Source organism: Astatotilapia calliptera, chromosome 16 (assembly GCF_964374335.1).
Source record: "Astatotilapia calliptera chromosome 16, fAstCal68.1, whole genome shotgun sequence".
NCBI classification, from domain to species: domain Eukaryota; kingdom Metazoa; phylum Chordata; class Actinopteri; order Cichliformes; family Cichlidae; genus Astatotilapia; species Astatotilapia calliptera.
Window position 1 is genome coordinate 23,919,570 of NC_137437.1, and position 22,820 is coordinate 23,942,389.

The window sequence follows — 22,820 nt, forward strand, 5'->3', positions numbered from 1 at the left end:
TCCTATTTTATGAGACCCCAGTACAGCAGACAGTCAGCTGCTAAAATGAAGAGAAATTGATGCTCACAACAGGTATGCATTTAAAAGTGTAATGCAAATTTCATGACACAAATTTCACATATTATATGTTACCGACCAAACTGTAAGAAGGTCAAAGGTTTTAATCTGTTGGCTGAGGATAGGTAGTCAGCTGTCACAGATAAGTCATTTGGACATCTGACTTAAAAATAACAAGAAAAATAAATTGAATGTGCAGCAGTTGAAGGTTACATGCAGCATAGAGTCAGATAAACATATATTGTAAGCTAGTAGCATGATTATATATTTAATTCTTCTTCTCCTTTTTTTTAAAAACCTTTTTCTGTTGTTGTATTGGATCAGTACTATAAGTTAGTTTGACTGCTTTCAGCAAACACCACATGTGTAAAAGGAAATGATATGTATGCCCTTTCTAATCCCTGAGCTGTGTCATGATTTAAATATTTTATATATATGATAAAAAGCATTTTGAATGTTTTTGGTTTTGGTTTTTTGTTTTGTTTTTGTTTTCTTAGAGTGGTGTACCACCACCAACAGCAGCAGCCACAATCTAACAAGTGCCAACTGTTTTTTCACAGACACAAGATGGAGCAAGAGGACAAGCAGAAAAGAGAAAATGCTGTGGCACTGCTTACTCTGGGGGGGAAGAGAGTTCTGCCATATTTAGTGGAGTTTCTATTAGCTATAACTCATCAAGTGTTGACAAAAGAAAATTGCCTTGAGATAGAAGAACACACACACACAGTAATAATAATAATTAAGAATATAAATGTGTAGTCTACATAAACATTATATTTGGGAGAGGGCTCAGAGAGCCTTATTATGTGGGAATCCTTTCCCTTGGTCTGGTCTCCTATTACACTGTACTCCTACCTGAATTCACTGAAGGGCTGAAGAATTAACAATCTCGCCAAACCTTTGACTGTGGAGCACATTATTTTTTAACTATTTTAATAATAAACCAAAAACCTTTAGCGCTATTTTTTTTTTTTAAAAAAAGCCTCATATTTACTTTCAGCTACAAGAAAGTTAACCTCGGACAAATCCTTAATGAGGCAAGAAATTAAATATGGGGCTGTACTGTAGGGCTGTACTGTATACCGTTCAATTGATGCGACTGACACATGTGCACATGTGCACATGTTCGAAGGAAGAGAAATATATCTACATTTTACGTGAGAGGACGCACAAAAAAGAAAGAAAAAAAAAAAGAAAAACAAATATGGATAACGAATGCATGACGTTCAGGAACGGGCGGACTATAAAAGTTAACGCTTTCGTTCACCATCCCTCCCCAGCCCCCTTTCTCAAAGCCGTGATGACGTAGGTGCAGGTTGAGCTCCTGTATGGAAGAGAGCTCCCTGTTTCTACAGATTCTACGTTATTTCCGCAACTGTGCCGTCGTTGAGTCGATATACGTTGCATGTTAACAGTCTATCCCCGCTTCTCTCGATCTCCACGCCCCACCCGGTGACTGTGAAGAGTTACTTTTATCTCCTATTTATTTTTTATATTTTTCCCGTCACGTGGGCTTTTAGGGTTCAATGTGAGCTGTCGACTCCACACGGGCTCTTCCTTTTTATCAATATGGACGTTTAAAAGCGTGGAAACGCAGAGGGACTCCGCATCTTTCTCTCTCCGTCTCCTCCTCTGCTGTGAAGCTTCGCAAGATCATGCAACACCTTAAACCATGGCGAGCTCTGCTCCTTTTGACGGTGCTGTATCAACCAGGGATCTGTGATAAATACGGTAAGAAAATGATGGAAATGATAGTGGAGCGGTAATCATCGCGAAATACACTCCTGGGATATTCGCAGTTTGAAGTTAGCAGATGACTTTACCATGGTGTCACCTTTACCGTAGGATACTTTATCCTCTGTTTTTGGTTTTGTAATGAGTTCCTTTCTTTTATTATACTCTTCTTATCGTTCAACAACGGACTGAGAGATGGACTGTGTGTCTAAATACAGAGGATGTTTAATGAGATTACACACTAGTGTGTGTAGGGTCTACAAAACATGATGAAAAGTAAACAGCAGGGGTATATACATGTACATCACTAAACTAACTAAAGCTGTACTTAATAATATGACCAAAAAACCCCACCTAATTCAAGTTCAATAAATATTTTGATTACTGGGCTGAAACGTGAAACCAGTTAAACATTTCCACTCAGTAGAAATGATCGTGACATTCGTAATAGTCCCTGTCATTTCTATAACAATGCTAGGAATACAGGTTCATCTTTATTATTTCAAACTGACGGCAGCTGGGTTGGGTTATGAGCTTAGTTCTTTTAGTAGATTGATGCGTTGTGTGTGTAACATGAGCAGGTTGAGATTTGTGATGCAGGCAGTGAATTCAGGGAGTAATTCAGAATTAAGCTGAAAAAAGCAACTGTTCTCTCTCTCTCTCTCTCTCTCTCTCTCTCTCTCTCTCTCTCTCTCTCTCTCTCTCTCTCTCTCCCTTGCTCTTCATTTTTCTTCTTTGGCAACAAACACAAGAACAACCCAGAAACACTTTGTGACAATTTAATGATAAACATGATGGCAGGACAGAGCTACTTACTTAAAAAAGCTCTATAAAATAAAATGTAAAAAATCAACACAAAATGTTGGTGTGTTAGTTCTTGCTTTTGAAAATATCATTAAAAAGAATAATGTGACTTGTAAAACCCATAGAATAATAAGAAAGCGCATAAACTAAAAGAACAATGAAAAGCCGTGCGGCTCAAATTTCAGCACCATGGAGAGAAACCAGTAACCACTGTTGCTTCCCTTTGTCCATTCATCCGATAGCACCTCTTCTTTCCTCCCATCTCTCTTCTTTCACACTTTCATATGATGATCAATCCATCCATATGTCTGACTGTCCGTCCTCTCGCAGACCATATGATGCTCAGTGTCTGAGGCGCTCCGCTCAGTTGTTTCTCTGATGGCCTGACAAAACAAACACTGTTTGATAGGTCAAGTTTCCTCAGAAAAGCTAATGGATTTACTGGGATCTTTGTGATACATTTTTTGATTTTTTGATACATTTGTGATACATTATGATACCTTGCTCTGGTATACATTTTACTGTTCTCTCTCTCTCTCCTCCTCTCTCTACATATGTGTATGTATATATATATATATATATATATATATATATATATATATATATATATATATATATATATATATATATATATATATAATTGCAAAAGTGAACATTATAATCACTATGAAAAGGATATGTCTGATATTTTTGTAATGCTTACTCCTAATCTGTTGATGTGAGGAAGCTGACTTACTGTACCTGCCTGCAGAAAGTTTTATAATGAAATCATAATATTAGCAATAGCAAATACGTGTAACGATATCTTGTTCAGATATTGAAGGTCTTCCTCTGTGCTGTGTTATAAACCAGAGTGTACAGTTACTATGCAATAAAAAAAAAAAATGAGAGCCATAATTTAAAATGAACTTACGACATGTTTTTTTTATCTATTGTTTTTTTTTTGTTTTTTTTTTTGGTTAGGGTTTTAATTTGGGTATTTACTTTCAGTTATGATGGTGTGTATGTCAGCCCTTCTGCAAGCCCCTGCAATTACACAGATACTTTTTTATTCAGTGAGTGTTGCGCATGTATTTTTTTTTTTTTTGCCAAAGCTTACTTCAGGTAGTAACCACCATCTCTTTTACGGTGGGTATGTTGACGTCAGTGCAACGCAAACACATCTTTGGCTTATTGTTTGTGAAAGAAATCCGGTTTGTATTCACAGTTGTAAGATTTTGCTTCAATAATGCCACTCATGAAAAGAAAGTTTCAGGGCTTCTCAGCAATACAAAATCCATGCACTGTGTGTTTGCAGTGTGTCTGTTTCTAAGCGGTGAGTCATTTTTAGGTACTGCGTCATTTCAATAAAAGGTAGAGAAAATAGTTCTCATTCTTTGCTCTCTACTCGAGTTTGAGTTTAACCAGCCAGCTAGATTACTGACATATTTGAGATATAGTTTTGCATGTACACACTCTGTCTCACACATCTACTTAGAATTATTTTGTTTTATTTCATTGATTTTTATTTATTGTCTGGTACATGGAAATGGATCGAAGCATAGACGAGGGCGAGTTATCTCATGCATATTCTGCTGGGTTATAGTCCTCTCTATCGCCAGCCACCTGCTCTTTCCCACATTGCCATACCCTCCAAGGTCTTACTCACTGACCTAAAAAAAGAAATAGTGTAAAATCTACAAATGAATTACAGTAAATACCCCAAAATATATAATGAAAGCATTGTTATTTGCACCCATGTTCAATCACTGTGTCATCTGTTAACAAATATGCATTTTATACCTGCAAAATTTAAAGGTCACAAACATTTTGTCTTCAGCCATGCTTATCAAAGGCATTTGTTCAAACACAGATATCATTTCAACTGTGTCATTTCATCAGAAAATGAAATAATAACAGTCATAAAGTTTTAGCCATTTATTTTTTGGGTTAACTGGGTTAAGGGGGTGACTAAAATGCCATTATATAAGAGGCTTATTCTTATGTAAATAATAATTGCATTTACTTGTATTGACATCTGTAACATTTGTATATAAAAGGCAAGGTGACGATAGTGGGTGACTGTGTTATGGTTGCCACTGAGCAGTACGTTTCTCATTAAAATGAATAAGCCCAGGTTAAGCTCACTTTGTCTCATTTCCGCCCTCTGAATGTGCGTTTAAGGCAGTCGTTTCCATGGAAATTACTGTAAAAGATTTTACTCTGGGTGCTTGTTAGCCTTCTCTTTGTGTTTCTGTCTCAGGTTGCCTGTTTGAGCGAAAACTGTGCACTAGGGATCAGTTCTGCTCAGATGGTGAGTACGCCACACACACGTGCACATACAATCAAACACAATGTTCTTGAACTTGTTAAACTTTTAAGACAGACCGCTTTCTTAATCCTTCTCTAACACTGCACCTTAGTAAATTAGTAGCCCTCGACGATAGGCGCACACAGATCCTAACACAAAGGCTGCGCATAGAATCATACAAACACAAGTCAAGGATTTTTGCTCTCTCTGCCTTATTTACCACAGATTCTCAGTCACCTGCCCCTCTCCTTTTCCTCATTTTAAGCCCCACCCCTGCCCCCTGTCTCCATAGCAACACTGACATCACATCGAGGTCGACCCCCCCACAGTTGTTGTGCTAATACAGTGATGAGTCACTGACACACACACTTACGTCCTTCCCCGTGGAAGCTTCACTTACGCAAGCGCACAATCATTGGACAGAATACTAAGTGGATGAGCTGCCCAGGAGCAGACACAGAGACAGATATCAGCGTGTCTGACAACACTGGGAGAAAAACAATCAAAGTGGATGAAATGTTCCCCTTTTTCTTTTTTCCTGTTGATCTCTGTACCACCTCAAGAACCTACTAAGCAAAATAAGCTGTAAACTGTCTGTGTTTGTCAGACCCCAACAAAGATTAAATGACCTAATTTTTGGTCAGCACTGCTCCTGTAACACTTAACTAAATGTTTAACACATAAAGAATAACAGCAACTGTGTTGAGTTGATGAAGACAACGAGGAACAATAATAAAATAATTTAAAAAAAAACCATTAGGGCTGTATAAAGGTGTGTCCTCATTAATTGAAGCAACACATCTTCCCTGTTTGTGTTCAGAATAAAGGACTTGGATATGCTGGTGAATTTTTAGTTAACTGCTAACCTTGTAGTAGCCGTAATGCCCTATTATTATTTTTTTTTTTTTTATTTGATCTTCTAATGTACAGTCCACACAGGCTTTGCTGTAGTTATATAGGCCTAGCAGTTTTTGTTCATCTTTGAGACTTTGATATTTTATACTCGGTTCAGTCACTAATAATGTTTTCAATAATTTCTGTGATTACAAAGGTACTGAACTCTCAGAATAAAATAAAAAATAAGGTTTGCATTCTCTAACTTAACTTAAATAACTACAAGATTTGTTATTGCGCCTTTTCAAAAACTAAACAGAACAAATAATTTAATGATCTGCAAAATGTTGTTTATTGTTTCAACCCAACAGTAATCAAAGACTTATGGGCTTAATCTATGATGTCCTCCGAGGTTTCGCCAAGGCTTCATTGCATCCACATTCACCCATTGAGCAGTAATTACTCCAATAATGCCTGCTCATTGTAAAACAGTCCTTTATATGGTTGCAGTAAATCTAAAATCTTCATGAATTATTGTAGTGGAGTCCCCTTTTCACCTTCAGTACTGCTGAGTGCCTACCGTGAAAAGGAACAATGATTGTATTGTACTGCATTCTTTTTAGTGTGTTTAATGAAATACATGCCTCCCTTCAGATCTTTGAGTTTGTGTCTGTGACAGGATGAAAAAGCTGCTTTATTCTGTATGCATTTGCAAGAAGTAGTGGAGTGTGCAGTGACACATTTTGCTCTGCACGATCCAAGTTTTTATGCTGAGGCCTGTAGTTTTTACTCATGACAGTCGCTTCCAGAAAGAAGTATTTGTAGGTTTACTGATGATCCCTATGATCTCACGTCACGTTTATCATATTGTGATGGTTCAGTTACTCTAGTAGCTTATGCTGTTGGAAGCATTATCAGTGTAATGTAGGAAGCACGTTAAACCCTCTTCTATATATAGTAACCTGACCTTGCATCTTTGCTGGTTAATGTGTAACAACACAAGTCTACTGAGGACGGTTTAGAGGTTTCCTATATTATATATGGTGCTATAAATGACCAGATGATAGGGCTGTGCTTATGCTTTTACACGTATGGGTAGGGTCAAATTATTAAATCATTACTTCATCTGGCTGTTTTTTCCTGTTTTATTGTACATTATTTTACATTATTTACCTGGGATGAAAACTGCATGAGACAAAACTGCTGTTGCGGGTTTACTGTTAGTTGGACAAGTACAAGTTGTAGGTTACCAAATATATTATCCATAATATAATATAATATATATTTTATATATATAATATAAATATATTATATTATACTGGGACTGTTTCCAAACAAGTGGACTGGTACTCGTGGTTCTTTTCTATGGAGTGCAGAGTGTTAATATTGCTGTGTTGTTGTTAAGGTAGTGATAAATCCAACATGACTGATAAATGTATTAATGTTTTACAGCTTGATTGTTTCTATGCATACTTTTGTTCCAAGGATATAAATGATTAATACATGTTTTAATCACAGTTAATATATTGGGGGGAGTATGTTTTTAAATGAGTTCATTTATCTTGAATCTTATATTTCTCATATTGTCAGATTCTTTTGGATAACAACACTGAAATCGATATGCTATGATCCCTGCAGAAAAAAAATGACATTTACTGAAATAACCCGAGCTCTCAGAATAGTCCCAGTCCAATCAAGCCATCCAGTTTGATGGCTTCTCTTCATTTGTCTTCAATTCTGCCTTTCTGTCATCAGTCCATTCACCAGGAATAATAACAGCTTTATACTCTACTAGTACAATAAACTGCCAGGATGGCCCTTCATCAACATTAACAAAGTTGTAATTTGATGATGCGTTTTACAATCATTAGGACGAGATATGTATTTATATGATTGTTTTTCTTTAGTGGTCTTGGTGGGGAAACATATACAAGTTTGTATCTTTATTTCTTTATAAGAATTTTTAAATCCTGTATCCCTCATGAGATTGTAAATTTCTTTGGTAAAATTGAGCACAAGGCTTAGGCTATTCTTATCATATGAAACATTTTCTGCAAAAAAGAAACTAAATAAACATAATAGAATATATATATATATATATATAAATATATATATATATATATATATATATATATATATATATATATATATATATATATATATATATATTTATTTATTTATTTATTTATTTATTTATTTATTTATTTATTTTTACCATAGTTAATGTTAAAATTTTGCCATCCAACTTCACTAATTCACAGCATTTTTAGCTGCTCTGATGTCAACCTTAACTCAAAGTGTTGTTTTGGCTTGAATCATAGATTATAATGACTCTGTAGGTATCATTTCTTTACCTTTAGTGACTGTTTCTTAAAGCAATAACAAGCTGGAACTGAATTCATGTTTTCTTTTTGGGCAAAAATTTTTTTAAATCAATACCTGACCTGACATAATGCATGTGTAACACTTTCTACACTGCTCCTGAGTTTTCAATTGAAAAAATAAAAGCTGGGCTGTTTCATACAAAATGCGTGGCTATAAAAACACCTTAATCCTCCCTAATCTGTTCACTAAAACAATTCACTATCTCAGTGTGGCAAAGTGGGTTGTGTGAGATTTAGCTGGTGTAGTGGCTGTGGTGACTCATCAGTGCACCAGTTAAAGCATAGCCTGCTCGGTTTTATCTTTATTCCTATCACATAGCATTTCAGCAATCTAGGTCCTAATTCACTGAGTATACAGATTATAAACACAAGCCTTCTATATCTGATTTAGACTTTTCACAGTGTTTCATTTGCAATAAACTCACCCAAGTGAGTTAGATGCTTACAAAAGTGAGCATACACTTTTTTAAGCACTGATTTCAGACCTTTTCCATGTAACCCAAACAGTTTATTTATAATTTATAGGGGCAATTCCTATTGCATTGCACTGATTACCTAAGTGCAAGTGCAGCAAATACTAACTTTATTAAGATCCCAGTAATTTATTGCTGAAGAGCAGATCTATGACGATGCATGCGGTTTATGATAACAAAGAGAGAAAACTGTCCACAGGTGATCCTGAGAATATGCTATTAATATTTCTGTTGCCATGAAGGTACCTGCAAGTTAGCGACTTCAATTTTTCAAAAGCACTTACACACACAGATGGCGACAGGAGCTCTTCAAAAGGATTGTGACAAGTGTGTGGGCTGAACTTCAAAACTATGACTCACTACTGTGGGCTAGTGTAGTGTGGGCCACCATATGAATTACAGCTATGACTAAATAACCTCCAAAGCAGTGTCAGTGGAACCATTTGTATTGAAATGTATACGGTTAAATCACAAAAAGCACAAAAAACTGAACTTCGCTTGATGTCTTATGAAATAATAGGATCATTCTCAGAGGCTTACTGAGATATAAAAAATATAATAGCTTCTCTAATATGGCAATGTCTTTGTTATGAGGGGAATTTCTCCTGAGGGCCTTTTTTAACACAGCCGACATTTTGAATGAGGAAAAAAGTTAACGATTGCTCCCTTCTGTTTAAGCGTTGCACTCTGCCTTTTTTGTCATAACTGTAAGCAGACATGTCAGTATGCCAGTGATGGTGTAGTACAACGGGGGTCCGGAGACACAACTGACACAGCCACATAAAAAGTCAGCCAAATTTTGTTACTTACACCTGTTGATTTCCTGCTGCATTGTGAAATCACTGTCAGCTTAGTTGTTGTATCCTGGACCAGGACTCGAGAGGCTGCCCTTGGCAAATTTGGGGTTACATATTTACATCCGTATTCATGTGTGTATTTCAGATGGGTTGTTTGGTCAGTGTCGAACCTCTAAGCAGGACCAGGTCCAGTACCAGGTGTCAGTTCCTGTTCTGAAGAGGATGCAAGAAGTTCTAAAACAGCTCATGCTAGAAGGTGAGACTGAACATAATAGAGAGCTAAAAGTGTTAAAGTGAATACCCACATGCCTTTAAATAGCTGCAATAAAACGAAAAAGTGCTTTATTCATTCATAATGTCAGCAAAGAGCATTGATATCAGTGCCCCTTTTTCTGTCTGTATTTCTGTAATCTGTACACACACCATGGTCTTGCACTTTTACTAACAGCTATTTTTTAAAATGTATTTTCCATCTGTATGTGCAGGGCTGTCATGGCAGGATGACATCACCCAATATATTTTGTCAAAGGAGCTGAAAAGAGTTCCTCATACCACACTTCCCTCAAAGCCAAACACCTCATCCTTGTCTCAGCAAGTACACCTTAGTTATTTTGAAATTGACAGAGAAAGAAATTGCATATTTATATAACAGATTTAGTCGATTCTTTCTTGGTCGCCAGGTCCAAACAGCCCTCCTCCCACCACCAAAGTTCAAAATCAGCGTCTGCTTCTCCTAGTGGCAAATATGTGGACTACATGATTGTTGAGCCGCCTCAGTCCCCACTGCGCATGCAAACAGCATCTATGGACCCATACGCGTACCTCCAGGTATGAAAACACACACTGTGATTAGCAGCAGCTGGATTTGTGTCATTTATAACACTTCATGAACAGGTGTATACAAAATTTTGCATATAAGTGTAACACACATAATAATGTGCCACAGTTTACATCTGGTATAACAGGTATTATGTACTGTCTCTGCTAACACAGCATAGGTACCAAGACGAAGTAGAGAGATCTCTCATGGGTTCAGCAGGTGCTTATGCCCGCCCTTCTTTGAGGTCCCAGACCAACCAGAGAGAGCGTGATCGTGACAGGCAGCTGCTGCTGGAAGCTCTGTCTCTTTACCTGGCATCTGCACAGCCATCTTACCGCCACAGAGGGGCTCCTTCCGTGGTTCCTGCAGGTAAAATTTTTTTAAACATAATTACTTTTTTTCATATTTTTTTTTACTAATTCAACACAAAGATAAATAGATATTTTAAAAATATTTAAATGCATACACTTAAATATATAAAAACAAACTATCCAGTCTCAGTTTCTCATGCAGAAAGTATCCATAGACATAAAAAAAGATAGAACTCTGGCACATTTTTGGGCCAATCACAAACAATGATGTTTCCTGCTGTACCTGCTTTCATGAGCAGGTCTGCCTTATTATGACGACTTGGAACTGGATATACCAGTGGACTATGTGGAAGATTACACCCTACAGGAGAGGCTTGGTACTGCAGGCAGGCAGCAACCCTTGCAGACTAAGAAAGTTCTTCAGGACTATAGCACACTGTCTGGGAATAATGGTGAGAAAAAGGAACGCAAGCATAAATATATACAGCATAAACATAATGACACACATAGTTAAACTACAGATGCACATACATAATCTGCCAATATGTTTGAAAAATGATTAGTGCAAAAATAACAGTAATCCCATCCTGTGTTAGATGACTTGCGCCAAAGGATGTCGGCTGTCTTGCAGAAGTACGGAGTCAGTCCAAGAGACCTCAGTCAGGAGCAGCTCTACAAGCTAGCTCTCACACTGCTGCAGCATCAGGGCAAAACTGGCACACCCCCCCAACTTGGTAAGAAACCAAAACAAAAAAAAAATTCCCAATTTCTTAAATATAGAAATATCATAATCCCTACAATTTCCAGCATTTTTTATTTAGTATTTGTGTAAAAAAGATTTTCTCTGTATTCATAGATCCAGTCGAAAAAGACCTCAACACCCTCAAGGAAGTATGTTAGCATCTACTAATAGCAGTCATAAAAAATGTGATCATAGGTTCTTACATAGGCGTGTTTTCTCCTCTCCCCCTTATATGCAGCTGTTAAAAACAGACAGCATTTCCAATAAGCCAGAGAAGCCTGTTCCTGTTGCCCCTGTCCCCTCCACTGCCTCAGTTCAAGCTACACCTTCATCCAAGAGTTCCAGCCTCCCCCCGTCTGCCTCTCAACCTCCGCAGGCTGCTCCCGCTGAAGCTGGACTAGATTTTAAGGGACAGGGGCTGCCAGTAGTGGAGAGCACAGGGGCCAAAGAGGAGTATGGGTACATTGTCACCAATCAGAGGTCAGCACTTGATCTATTTTAACACTCAGTTCTTCGGTTCATAGGAAAAACATCTAAAACATGAAAAAAAACTTTGTTTGAGTTACTAATGATTTGTTTAGTGTAGTGATGCTTTAATAAACGCTGTCTAATTATAGCCTGTTGTGTAACGTTAATAGTAATTTATTTAAAAGTAAAAAGCAGAAAACAAGACATTTATTAAAAATTTGTGTTTACAGCAAAATTAATGATGTTTGTTTCATTCGTAGTCCCCTGAGTCTGTACGATGGAGTCAAGATGTTGGAGCTGCTGGCTGATAAAATACACTTGACAACAAGCAGCTTCATCAACATTAGGTAGCACTGTAGTTGTATGTTAGATGCTTTAGAGACAGTTAGTTTGTTGTACTCTTCATTCCTGTATTTTTGCAGTTTTCGGCGATCCAACATGTGTGTCCCTGTGTTTATGTGTTGCCAGCGTTGTCGGTCCTGCACTGACTTTCCGTATCCGACAAAATGAGCACAACATGACGGCGGCAGAGGTAGCTGCTAAAGCCGGTAAGGCTCAAAAACACAGATTTGCATTTATCCACATACTGTACATATCCATTCATCCGCTTTATCCGAGGCCGGGTCGCGGGGGCAGCAGCCTAAGCAAAGAGGCCCAGACCTCCCTCTCCCCAGCCACCTCCTCCAGCTTATCCGGGGGAACACCAAGGCGTTCCCAGGCCAGCCGAGAGATATAATCTCTCCAGCGTGGAGCAGCAGCTGCTCTACTCTGAGCCCCTCCCGGATGGCTGAACTTCTCACCCTATCTCTAAGGGAGAGGCCAGCCACCCTTCGGAGGAAGCTCATTTCTGCCGCTTGTATCCGCGATCTCGTTCTTTCGGTCACTACCCACAGCTCGTGGCCATAGGTGAGGGTAGGGACGTAGATCGACCGGTAAATTGAGAGCTTCGCTTTTACACTCAGCTCCCTCTTCACCACGACGGACCGGTGCAGCGTCCGCATTACTGCAGCTGCAGCCCCAATCCGTCTGTCGATCTCCGGCTCCCTTCTCCCATCACTCGCGAACAAGACCCCGAGATACTTGAACTCCTCCACTTGGGGCAGGAACTCATCCCCGACCCGGGGTGGGCACTCCATCCTTTTCCGGCTGAGAACCATGGCCTCAGATTTGGAGGTGCTGATCCTCATTCCCGCTGCTTCACACTCGGCTGCGAACCGTTCCAGTGCGAGCTGGAGGCCTTCACCCGATGAAGCCAACAGAACCACATCATCCGCAAAAATCAGAGATGAGATTCTGAGGCCACCAAAGCGAAAGCCCTCCGCTACTTGGCTGCGCCTAGAAATCCTGTCCATAAAAATTATGAACAGAACCGGAGGCAAAGGGCAGCCCTGGCGGAGCCCATCACCCACCGGGAATGAGTCCGACTTATTGCCGGCAATGCGAACCAAGCTCTTACAATGGTTGTATAGGGATCGGATGGCCCGTAGCAATGTAGCGTACTGTACATATGTTAAACACAATTTCACCATAAGGCTAAAACAGACCATAAGGCTCAAAATATACGTTCCCAATCTTTGGATTCATCCCCACTGAAACACTAAGAAGAGTACAAGACAAAACAACATTAGAAATGAAAAAAAGTGAAGAGTTTACCTTTCTATATTACATTAGGAATGTTTTTGTTTGGTAGACTTATACATACTATAGGCATTTCTTTTCCATGAACCGTTTGCCTCATGGAGAGCTGAAATGTTGTAAATAAATGTGTTTTTGTCAGGTTGTATGCAAGAGTCGGTTTACAGTGTTAGACCCGATATTGAAAGGCCTGTGTTGTTTTTTTATTTTTTACTCCAACAGTATCTGAAAAGAATTTCCTGGAGTCTGAGACGGGTCTCAAGATTGTGCAGACTGGTGTGGGAGAGGTATTTGTTTTACACACAAACATTTTTCATCTTTTTTGTTAACATTTTCGCTCTAATTTAATCACAGTGTACTGTGTGTCTTTATTTGCGCTTATCTTTTGTGGCTTTGTTTAGTACTGATACTATGACATGAATTAAATGTATAGCTAAGAAAGTGAGAATAACTTGATCACGTTTATTACCTTCAGCGATTAAGTAACCTTTGTTAACAAGATCACTACACTTGTGCTGTATACAACTCTTTTTTTATGTGTGTAAATTGTGGTTGCCAGAACCAATAAGTGAGGCAACACATCCTAACAACCAGCATTTCACTTGTTGCCATGGAGTTCCATCTCCCCCCCCACCTCACCCCTACTGAGGCTTCCAGATCCCAGGTGCTATGGCAACAGTCACCAATGTCATTAACCTCATTATTCACCGTTTCACATAAACAGCTTGATTCCTAGCCTCTGAATCGTCACTCATGTGTCAGTCTTTATGTGTAATCGATCCTTATTTCCAAAATGCGCATGTAGATTGAATATAAGGATGACACACACACGCACATACAGGCACGCACACACACAGATTGCTTTCAGGGTTACAGTGATAATATCACAGTCGTGCTGCCAGCATCTGTGTATCTGATACCGATGTGATCAAATGGCACAAGCTGATCCTTTTTTTCTCACTAGACATGTGTGTGTGTTTGTGTGTTATTAATTTATTCAAATGATGTTGTCCCCCCCCCCCCCAAAAAAAAACAAACAAAAAAAATTACTGCATTTCTAAATTACTGTATGCTGTTTTCATTCGTTTTATGTACATTTTGTAAACTACGACAAAGGACAGTTTCTTTGCATTTTTAATCACACAATATCTCAGTGCTGGTATTTGTCAGTAAACGATGATATACTGTAAAGTTAGGACAAAGTAAAGATACTGTACTACCTCTGTCTCTTTGGTTACCGCTGTGCACTTCCCTTCTGGCTTTTGATTTTCTTCTCTGCCTTGGCCTTCAAATTTAACTTGTCCTTTCGAGGCTGGTTGGTTTATTTATTAATTTTTATTAGTTTTTCCTTGGATTGACATTTCAATTTCACTGCTGTGAAACAGCCACAGCATTAAGCTGACAAAACAGAGCTGGTAACTTCTGTTGTATGTGGGTAGCATGGGGAAAATTGTTTGTAAATAAAGATCAAGTTGAAGAATAGGTGGAATGACACTTGGGGGCAGACTATACCTCATAGCACTGATACATGGCATGTTGTATAAGATGGTTGGCTGATCTCCTGGAGCCTCAGCTGTCTTTTTAATGATTTCTGGGGCGCAACACCTTGACCTTTCAGACCTCTGTCTTTTAAACTTAGCTCAGCAGCTCACTGGGCACACGTTGCTGTCAAGTGCAGTTACAGAGAAGCAATTCTGTTGGTAAAAGGAAATGAGTGGCCTTTGAATTGCAGTAGTGAGGGTGGATTTGCTGGAGCGCCTTAGTTTGGGTTGACCGTTGATGCGCATGTTAAAAAATGGAGATAACAGCCTGTTTTCTTTGTGTTCCTGCCCACTTGTCTATATCTTACTCACTGCTCTTTATGATCATCCTTTTTCTAGAGGACAGATGCGCGGGGTCTCCCTCAGGTAACCAGGGTTTCCCAGGGCTCCAGTGGGACAGTTATCACCCTTGTTTCCATGGCAGTTGTTGGAGGTGTGCTGGTATTGGCCATGGCCGTAGCTTGTCTCAGGCACTATGCTCAGCAAGTGAACAATGGCAAGCTTGGCCTGGGGCCAGAGGGAGGTGCAGAAACTCACTTTGACTACCAGGTAAGGCTACATAAGGGATCTGGTCAAAATTACATACAAGTGTCCTTTAGTGCTATTTGATGCATTTTCATCATTATGTATTTTTCCCAGTGTTGAGGTGTTATAATGGATGGAAAAGCAGAAAAAGGCAGATAATTAAAAGCATCGAGAAAAGCTCTTAAGTCAGGCAGTTAATTGCGTGCAGTTCGTGCATTAAATGCCTAAAGTAATGCAGTTTTCCATCTGTTCAGGAGCTATGTCGGCAGCACATGGCATCTAAATCCTCCCTGTGCCGCCAGGACTGTATGGGAGGAGTGAGCAGCAGCATCTCTGGACCTGCTGTAAGCACGGGTGCAGGTGGACGGAGGGGTACAGATACATCCCGTGTCAGCAGCGTTTCCTCCCAGTTCAGTGATGGTCCCCAGCACAGCCCATCCTCCACCCACAGCTCCACCCCGTCCTGGAGCGAGGAGCCTGCCCAGTCTAACATGGACATCTCCACCGGTCACATGATACTAGTGAGTGAAAAACAGTCAGCGTGGAGAGTAAATGTACTACAGATTGGTGAAATCTGCTCTTTGTTTATGAAATATTTATTTCTGGTGTCCCATCTCTTCCTCAGGCGTATATGGAGGATCACCTGCGTAATAAGGACCGTCTCCAGAAGGAGTGGGAGGCTTTGTGTTCCTATCAGGCGGAACCCAGTTCAGTAGCTGTGGCTCAGTCTGCAGACAACATGGACAAAAACAGACATGCTGAAGCCCTCCCCTGTTAGTAACATGTAACACTTTTTATAATTTCTATATTTTGTACATTTTCATGGAAAGTATTTAATTGAAAGTCTCACCAACCTTTAACCTAAACCTTTAACATAATTAAAGCCCAAACACCTTCTTTTTTCTTCCAGATGATCACTCTCGTGTGAAACTGAAGACTGATGTAAACCCCAATAAACAAGATTATATCAATGCCAGCATGCTTGTAAGAATCCCTCATGTCAAATAAAACATATATAAAATATGACATAGTTATTCAGTTAAGTATAAATTTGTGTAATACTCTGTTGCTGGATAGATGACTTCATAAAGAAAGGAGTCATTGTTTGGATGTAAGGAAACACTTTGAAGCATAATCTGCAGCTCAATCAGGATACAGCGTGACATATTTTTCTCTCTTGATATTCGAGAGAAATTAAGAAATACAAATCTTAATATTATAATTTTATGAAAATGCAAATTGCATCTGAACTTTCTAATACTCATATTCTGTGCATGGATTTTAAGAGACTCTTTTTCCTTTTTCAATCATCAGTTTGATCATGATCCTCGCCAACCATCTTACATTGCCACACAGGGACCTCTTCCCCATACTGTTGCTGATTTCTGGCAGGTTGGTGCAGTCTCCCCTCTGCTTCTTTTCCCCATCACTCTGTCTTCCTCCCATTTCTATGAATTTGTAATATATTCAGTGCAAAAGACAGTAAAGCAGTGCATATTTTACAGCCATATACTGAGTCGTCTTAAAGTGACATTAAGATGTGTGTTTGTGTGTGTGCTTGCTCTGTTCAACCTTCAGATGGTGTGGGAGAACGGCTGCACAGTGATTGTTATGATGACAGCTTTGGTGGAGGACGGAGAGAAGCAGTGTGAACGATACTGGCCTGACGAGGGCTCGTCACTCTACCACATCTATGAGGTTAATTTCCTGTTTAACTTTGAGCTTTCTCGCGTAGTGCAGAAGATAACATTACAAGTGTACATCCACAAGTGTATACAAGTGCAAATTGTATTGGCACATGTCTGCTTCTGTCACTACATTGTCTTTGTATAAAGCCTGTTAGCTAATTGATGTCTTAAAATGGTGGCTGTTTTCAAGATGGCTGTCCACAAAGCCAAGAAATATGGATATTTTTATATAGCATAAACTAGACATGCCATTCCTGAATGATCATAGTGTCAAATTTTATAAGTTTCGCAAAAATGAAGTCTGAAAACTTCTTTCCATTCTTTTCAACCTCATGTGTCTGAATTTAGTTGTTTTTTCATTGACATTACTGTATTAATATTACTGATCTGAAATCACACAAATGTAAAATCCTAGTAGTATTTTTTTACTGTAAAAAAAAACAGAAACATGTTGAGTAAATTAAACTTGAAATGCAAATATAAATTGTACATTTTAAAAAATTATGCACACATTTTGTAAACATATACAACTATTTATCTAAAAATGCAGTCAATACACCTGCCGTTTTTTTTATTTTGTACAACCACTTAAAAATATTACTCTATCTAAAATGAGAGAACAATCGGGTCTTGCAGTAAGATGCCCCACAAATTGTGTTTTCCACAGGGAAAAACCTGCAGGCCTGACAACAGGAGGTGTATCACTTAGTGACAGTGTTCACATTGCAAATGTGCCTTTGTGACGTTCATTAGTGCCCTTGCTGACACACAAAACAAAACAAATACTACACGACAGACTAACTACACAAGACAACACAACACAACACACTAACTGTACACTCCACACTAAACGTCAGAAATGTCCCCCTTCTAAAAACTCTCTCACTCGCTCGCTCTGTCTCGCTGCCGTTTCCGTCACTCCCAAAACTTTCCTTTCTTCCTAAACAACCAAATCCCACGTGTTGACTTTTTTTTTTTAAATTGGTCGAAGAAAAAAAAAATGTAACGACAGTATTTAGAAAAAAGCATGGCTTATATATACAAATATTTTTTTATCATAACTCTGGATTTACTGGCCTGTAATTAAAATGTAAAAACTTTGAAGTCCGAACATTCAACGCAGGCTCAAAAACTCAGCACGGCTGCAGCTTGTTGCTGTGTCAGCTTAAATCAGTCATGTGATTTGGAGGTGCAGCGTGTCCGTGGACCCCCAGACGGTTAATAACACTCACCTTCATTCCATTTCCAGAGTGCAACAACCAACCACCTGAAATCTGTGAATCTGTGAAATCTGAAATTCCCATGGTGTTGTTCAAAATGTGCTCTGACACAATCATGAGCATCGCTTGCTACTGAACACAAGAAAAAAGCCGGTCTGCGCTATGGGCTGAACCATTTGTTAATGGTGGAGGGGGGTAACACTATGCAATATATTCAGTTTAAGCATTTCTATTCACTGTTAACTGTAACTAAGTGTTAATCTAAGTGTTAATCTGTAAGCTATCTTATTTTAATAAACAACACTGTCATATGCAAAACTAGGGTGGCACTTGGGGTGGCAAGAGATCATTTTAGGGTGGCACTTGCCACCCCATGCCACCCTTTTAGATCTGCCCCTGCTTAGACATGACACCAAACCCCAAATACCCCCGGTGCCTACATCCAGCTTTGCATGAGTGTTAAAAATGTGTTTCTGGAGAAACAAATCATTCACCATGGAGTAAAGGAGAGGGCAGAACTCAGAGAGCATTAACTTTATATACTTGATATCGTACTTGGATTAGTCATTTTATTTAGCCAATACAACAAATATCTGGGTAGCCTCACAGCAAGAGGGTTCTGGGTTTGAACTCCTCCAAAGAACTGCTTGTCGGGTTAACTGGTGATTAAGTGGCTGTTGGTGTAATCTAACGTTATCTGTCTGTTAGCATGTTAGAAAAATAACTGATTTACATTACATTTGACCTACCTATAGCGAAAAGCATATAAATCAAAGTGAAACTTGAAAAGTAGGCAGTGGTTGAAATGATGTAATAAAACAGCTGTTTCTGAGATGGTCAAATTGGAAAAAATTGAAAACTGTTGTGGCAAATAGGATTTTTCAAATTAACAGCTCCATACCAGAGAGATAAACATGCAAAGTTTGATTCCTGTATCGATATTTGCACGATTGTTTCAACACTCATGGAAAAGATCCCTTGATTAGCCCTGCTGTTTTTGCTCAAAATATATGACAAAAAACGATGAGTCATAGAGAATACAATGAATAAAGCTGATTAGACTTAGATTCACTGTGCCTTGTTTATACTAAAGTTATTTTCACAGTAAGTAAGTACACAGTATGTATAACCTTTTTTTCCTCCTGGAAGTTTACCTGATTAAACGCTTAAAAAGCTGAATCTCTGTATATTTAAATTTTAAATAATTCAAAAGATTCATGACTCATATTTTTTACCCCTTTCCCCTGCATCCAACCCCTCCCTCTCTTCTTTCCTCCCCACTGTGTCTTTGTGTATGTCAGGTGAACCTGGTGTCAGAACACATCTGGTGCAAGGACTTCCTGGTGCGTAGCTTCTACCTGAAAAATGTCCAGACGCAGGAGACACGTACCTTGACCCAGTTTCACCTGCTGAGCTGGCCAGCTGATGGCATCCCCACCTCCACACGACCACTGCTTGACTTCCGCAGGTAAGAAACTACCCACAAACATGCACGCAGACTGCCCTTGTTTATACAAAAGCATACAAATAAATATATGTATAAACACTTGAAATACCAGTAGTCACATTGGTGGATTTGAATCCCGCTGATCGCCTTCATGTCCATCTCTTTTCTGTGTTTTCCATCCTCCCTGCCATTTGTAAGTGTATATGATCACTTTCCGTGTAATTCATTTCAAGCTTAATCCATCATCGTTGACACTCTCTCTCTCCCTCTACCCCAGTGTGCAGGTTGACAGGTTTGTATTTTAACATCTCCCGGTGTCATTTTTGTGGTTTGCAGCTAGTACTCTGGCTCCAGTTGCATAGTCATAAAAATGAGCATTGGCAGGTGTGACTGGCTACTGCAAGAGGGACAGTGAATCTGTGGCTTCCTCTCCACTTATTCTATCCTGTTTTCACCATCTCACTGTCCTCCACACCCTCATGCAGTATCTAATTTTCCCGTCCAGTCAAATTTCCAGCTATTCCTGATCTCATTTTATTTACCTGTCACATGCAGTTATTCCATTCCTTGTATTTCCAACATGGTCACTTACTTTGTTTTCACTGTGATATTCCACAAATACTCAAAGCAGACTTTGCCATTTCTGTATTAATAATAAGATGTTTTTATTTTATTGTGAAAAGGTCAGTTGTAACCTTTACCATAAATATTTTATAACCAAGCACATTTTCCTGTCATTTGTCTTTTTCTTTCTTTTCTCTCCCTGGTTTCTACTTTTTCAGGAAGGTGAATAAATGCTACAGAGGTCGTTCCTGTCCAATCATCGTTCACTGCGGGTAAGACTGAAAGGAAGATACTCTGGTGTTTGTAGGATCACAGATTTCTGTGGAACAACAGAAATCGCAGATATACATGTGAATTTTCTGCTTAAAGGGTATTTTAAAGAAAAATACTTTGTAAGATCATGTTTGCGTTTCTGTCACTCCCACAGTGATGGCACTGGCAGGACTGGCACGTATATCCTTATTGACATGGTGCTGAACCGCATGGCCAAGGGTGAGTCAGTTAAAACAAAAACATTACCCAGAAACATTACATCCATACCTAATCTTTATGACTTACAGCCCACAGATGATGCAGTGAAAGATTTTGAGAAGTCAAATCTTTAATTGGTCTGAGTCATATTACAGTTGCATTTCCTATCAACTACAGCAGAGGGTGCTATAGTTACAAGCTGCTTGTTGAAAGAAATTAGGTACTGGTAGTTCAGACTATATTTTAATAATTACAAACTTAATCATATGTGCATACTTCTTCAGTATTTCTTGAGCTGAGTGGTTTAGCAGCTTAACTGGAATCTTGTAGAAAGAGTCAGGAAACTTGAAATGCAATCAAATTCCATCTATACCATTCAAAGTCTTATTTTACTGAAACTAATTTCAGCTGGGTTGCATTATCTTTTTCCTTTTTTTTCTTGCAGTTGTCAGAATCTGTTTTTGTTTATCAGACATGGTTGCTGTCTGTTTAGACTTCAACCTCAAATGAGACACTGACCTTTTCACTGTCTCTTGTCAGTTCTATCACAATAGTTCTTCACAAATAACCTCAACAGATCTATTTTGTGAATTTTCTACATCCATATCATCTGAAAATAGCAGATTTAGATTGATGGAGATCAGAAAAAAACTATTAGTGATGCTGCTACTATTCTTGATGACATTAGGAGTGAAGGAGATCGACATTGCAGCCACACTGGAGCACATCAGAGACCAGAGACCTGGCCTAGTCCGCACCAAGGTACATACCGTCCATTGTTTGTGTGCATATTTTTTTCAGTATATTTTTTCTAGTCTTCAGATTGTGCATCATTACCCAAATGCCTCACTTCCCTGCTTTTCCTAATTAGGACCAGTTTGAGTTCGCCCTGACGGCGGTAGCTGAGGAGGTGAATGCCATTTTGAAAGCCCTGCCACAGTGAGATGCAGCTGCTGATGGATACAATGACATGCAGACACAAAAGAATACACGCTCCAGTGGACACACTTGTATGATTCAGTCATGTATGATCATTACTGTACATAAAAATCTGCTTGGCCACAGTGGAGCTATTATTGCTCTTGCTTTTTTCCCTGCTGACTCATTGTCTGGGTGTTTAAAACATTATGGAGTCCAATTTTATTTTGAGGATTTTTTTTTCCAGGAAGCAAAAGCAAAGAGAATCAAAGTTCTTTCCAATTAGAGCAAGATTCGATTTTTCTATTAGTATCCTAAGTTTCTAATTACACATGGACTCGGTTATCAGTCGGGAATTTAACAGAAAACCTTGGTGCCTGTGTGAATCCAGATGAATATGGGATAAGCTTGGTCATGCTGTCAGACAAAATAGTTATCTTACACTCATCTGATTAAATTGTTACTGGACATTATTACCTCAAATGATCAGCCAACATAAAAGGAATTTATGACCAACACAAGGTTTGTATTGGCTGCTCTGGTGAACATATAAATTGGACCAAAGTTATAATACTGTCGAACCCCCTGTCAAAACGTATCAAATATTTATGGCTGCCATCCCAGTTAAACATGGTGTGGTTGTTCTCCGATGTAACTTTGAATGTGTTGTTATTCGTGTCCATTTGAATACTGTATTCTTTTGTCAAGTGTGTTTTTATTTCTGAGTCGTGTCTTTTTTGCCTTGAAAACATGATCGTTTGCTTTCAGCGCTGGTCGTTTCGTAATGGATGTTCGACTTGACCATGAACTACCTTCTCGCCGTCTCCCTTTCTGCACACAAAGCAACTTTGCGTTCTTCTATTGTCTTACTCAGTGTACGACCTTGTGATTCGTGTAAATAATTCATTCTGATGATTGTGTTTATTTCATGTAGCAGACCGACAGAAAATATCTATAAAAATGTATTTTTGACTTGACCTAAATAAATTTGTGATGTGATGCAGCAGAAAACAAACTCTAATGCCTTCAGTGTTCTCTGTTTTCTGGATTGCTGATTCTACCATGACTGCAAGATAGCCACTGTGATATAATCCATC

At 38.9% G+C, this 22,820-nt stretch overlaps 1 protein-coding gene across 2 annotated transcripts; it reads left to right on the forward strand.

Annotated features, from left to right (window-relative positions):
• Positions 1–1,183: 1,183 nt before the first annotated feature.
• ptprna (protein tyrosine phosphatase receptor type Na) lies at positions 1,184–22,738 on the forward strand. 2 transcript variants are annotated; one of them, XM_026145269.2, is made up of 24 exons: positions 1,184–1,788; positions 4,838–4,888; positions 9,519–9,629; positions 9,859–9,964; positions 10,054–10,201; positions 10,367–10,562; positions 10,804–10,956; positions 11,101–11,238; positions 11,361–11,395; positions 11,485–11,726; positions 11,975–12,061; positions 12,183–12,262; positions 13,572–13,636; positions 15,230–15,439; positions 15,670–15,936; positions 16,041–16,188; positions 16,326–16,399; positions 16,730–16,807; positions 16,994–17,113; positions 19,625–19,791; positions 20,553–20,606; positions 20,762–20,826; positions 21,494–21,567; positions 21,677–22,738. In XM_026145269.2, exons 1-24 carry the CDS (start codon positions 1,713–1,715, stop codon positions 21,746–21,748), a joined length of 2,817 nt encoding a protein of 938 aa, XP_026001054.1. In that variant the 5' UTR covers positions 1,184–1,712; the 3' UTR covers positions 21,749–22,738. The 2 variants fall into 2 exon arrangements, with proteins under 2 accessions (XP_026001054.1, XP_026001055.1); XM_026145270.2 differs by having other exon boundaries at positions 15,718–15,936.
• Positions 22,739–22,820: the final 82 nt, after the last annotated feature.

Bases quoted from the DNA above. Each gene is read 5' to 3' on its own strand.
- ptprna (XM_026145269.2), top strand. From the start codon at position 1,713: ATGCAACACCTTAAACCATGGCGAGCTCTGCTCCTTTTGACGGTGCTG. The intron at 4,889-9,518 runs GTGAGTACGCCA...TGTGTATTTCAG, and splicing joins GGATCAGTTCTGCTCAGATG to ATGGGTTGTTTGGTCAGTGT. The intron at 15,937-16,040 runs GTGAGTGAAAAA...TCTCTTCCTCAG, and splicing joins CCACCGGTCACATGATACTA to GCGTATATGGAGGATCACCT.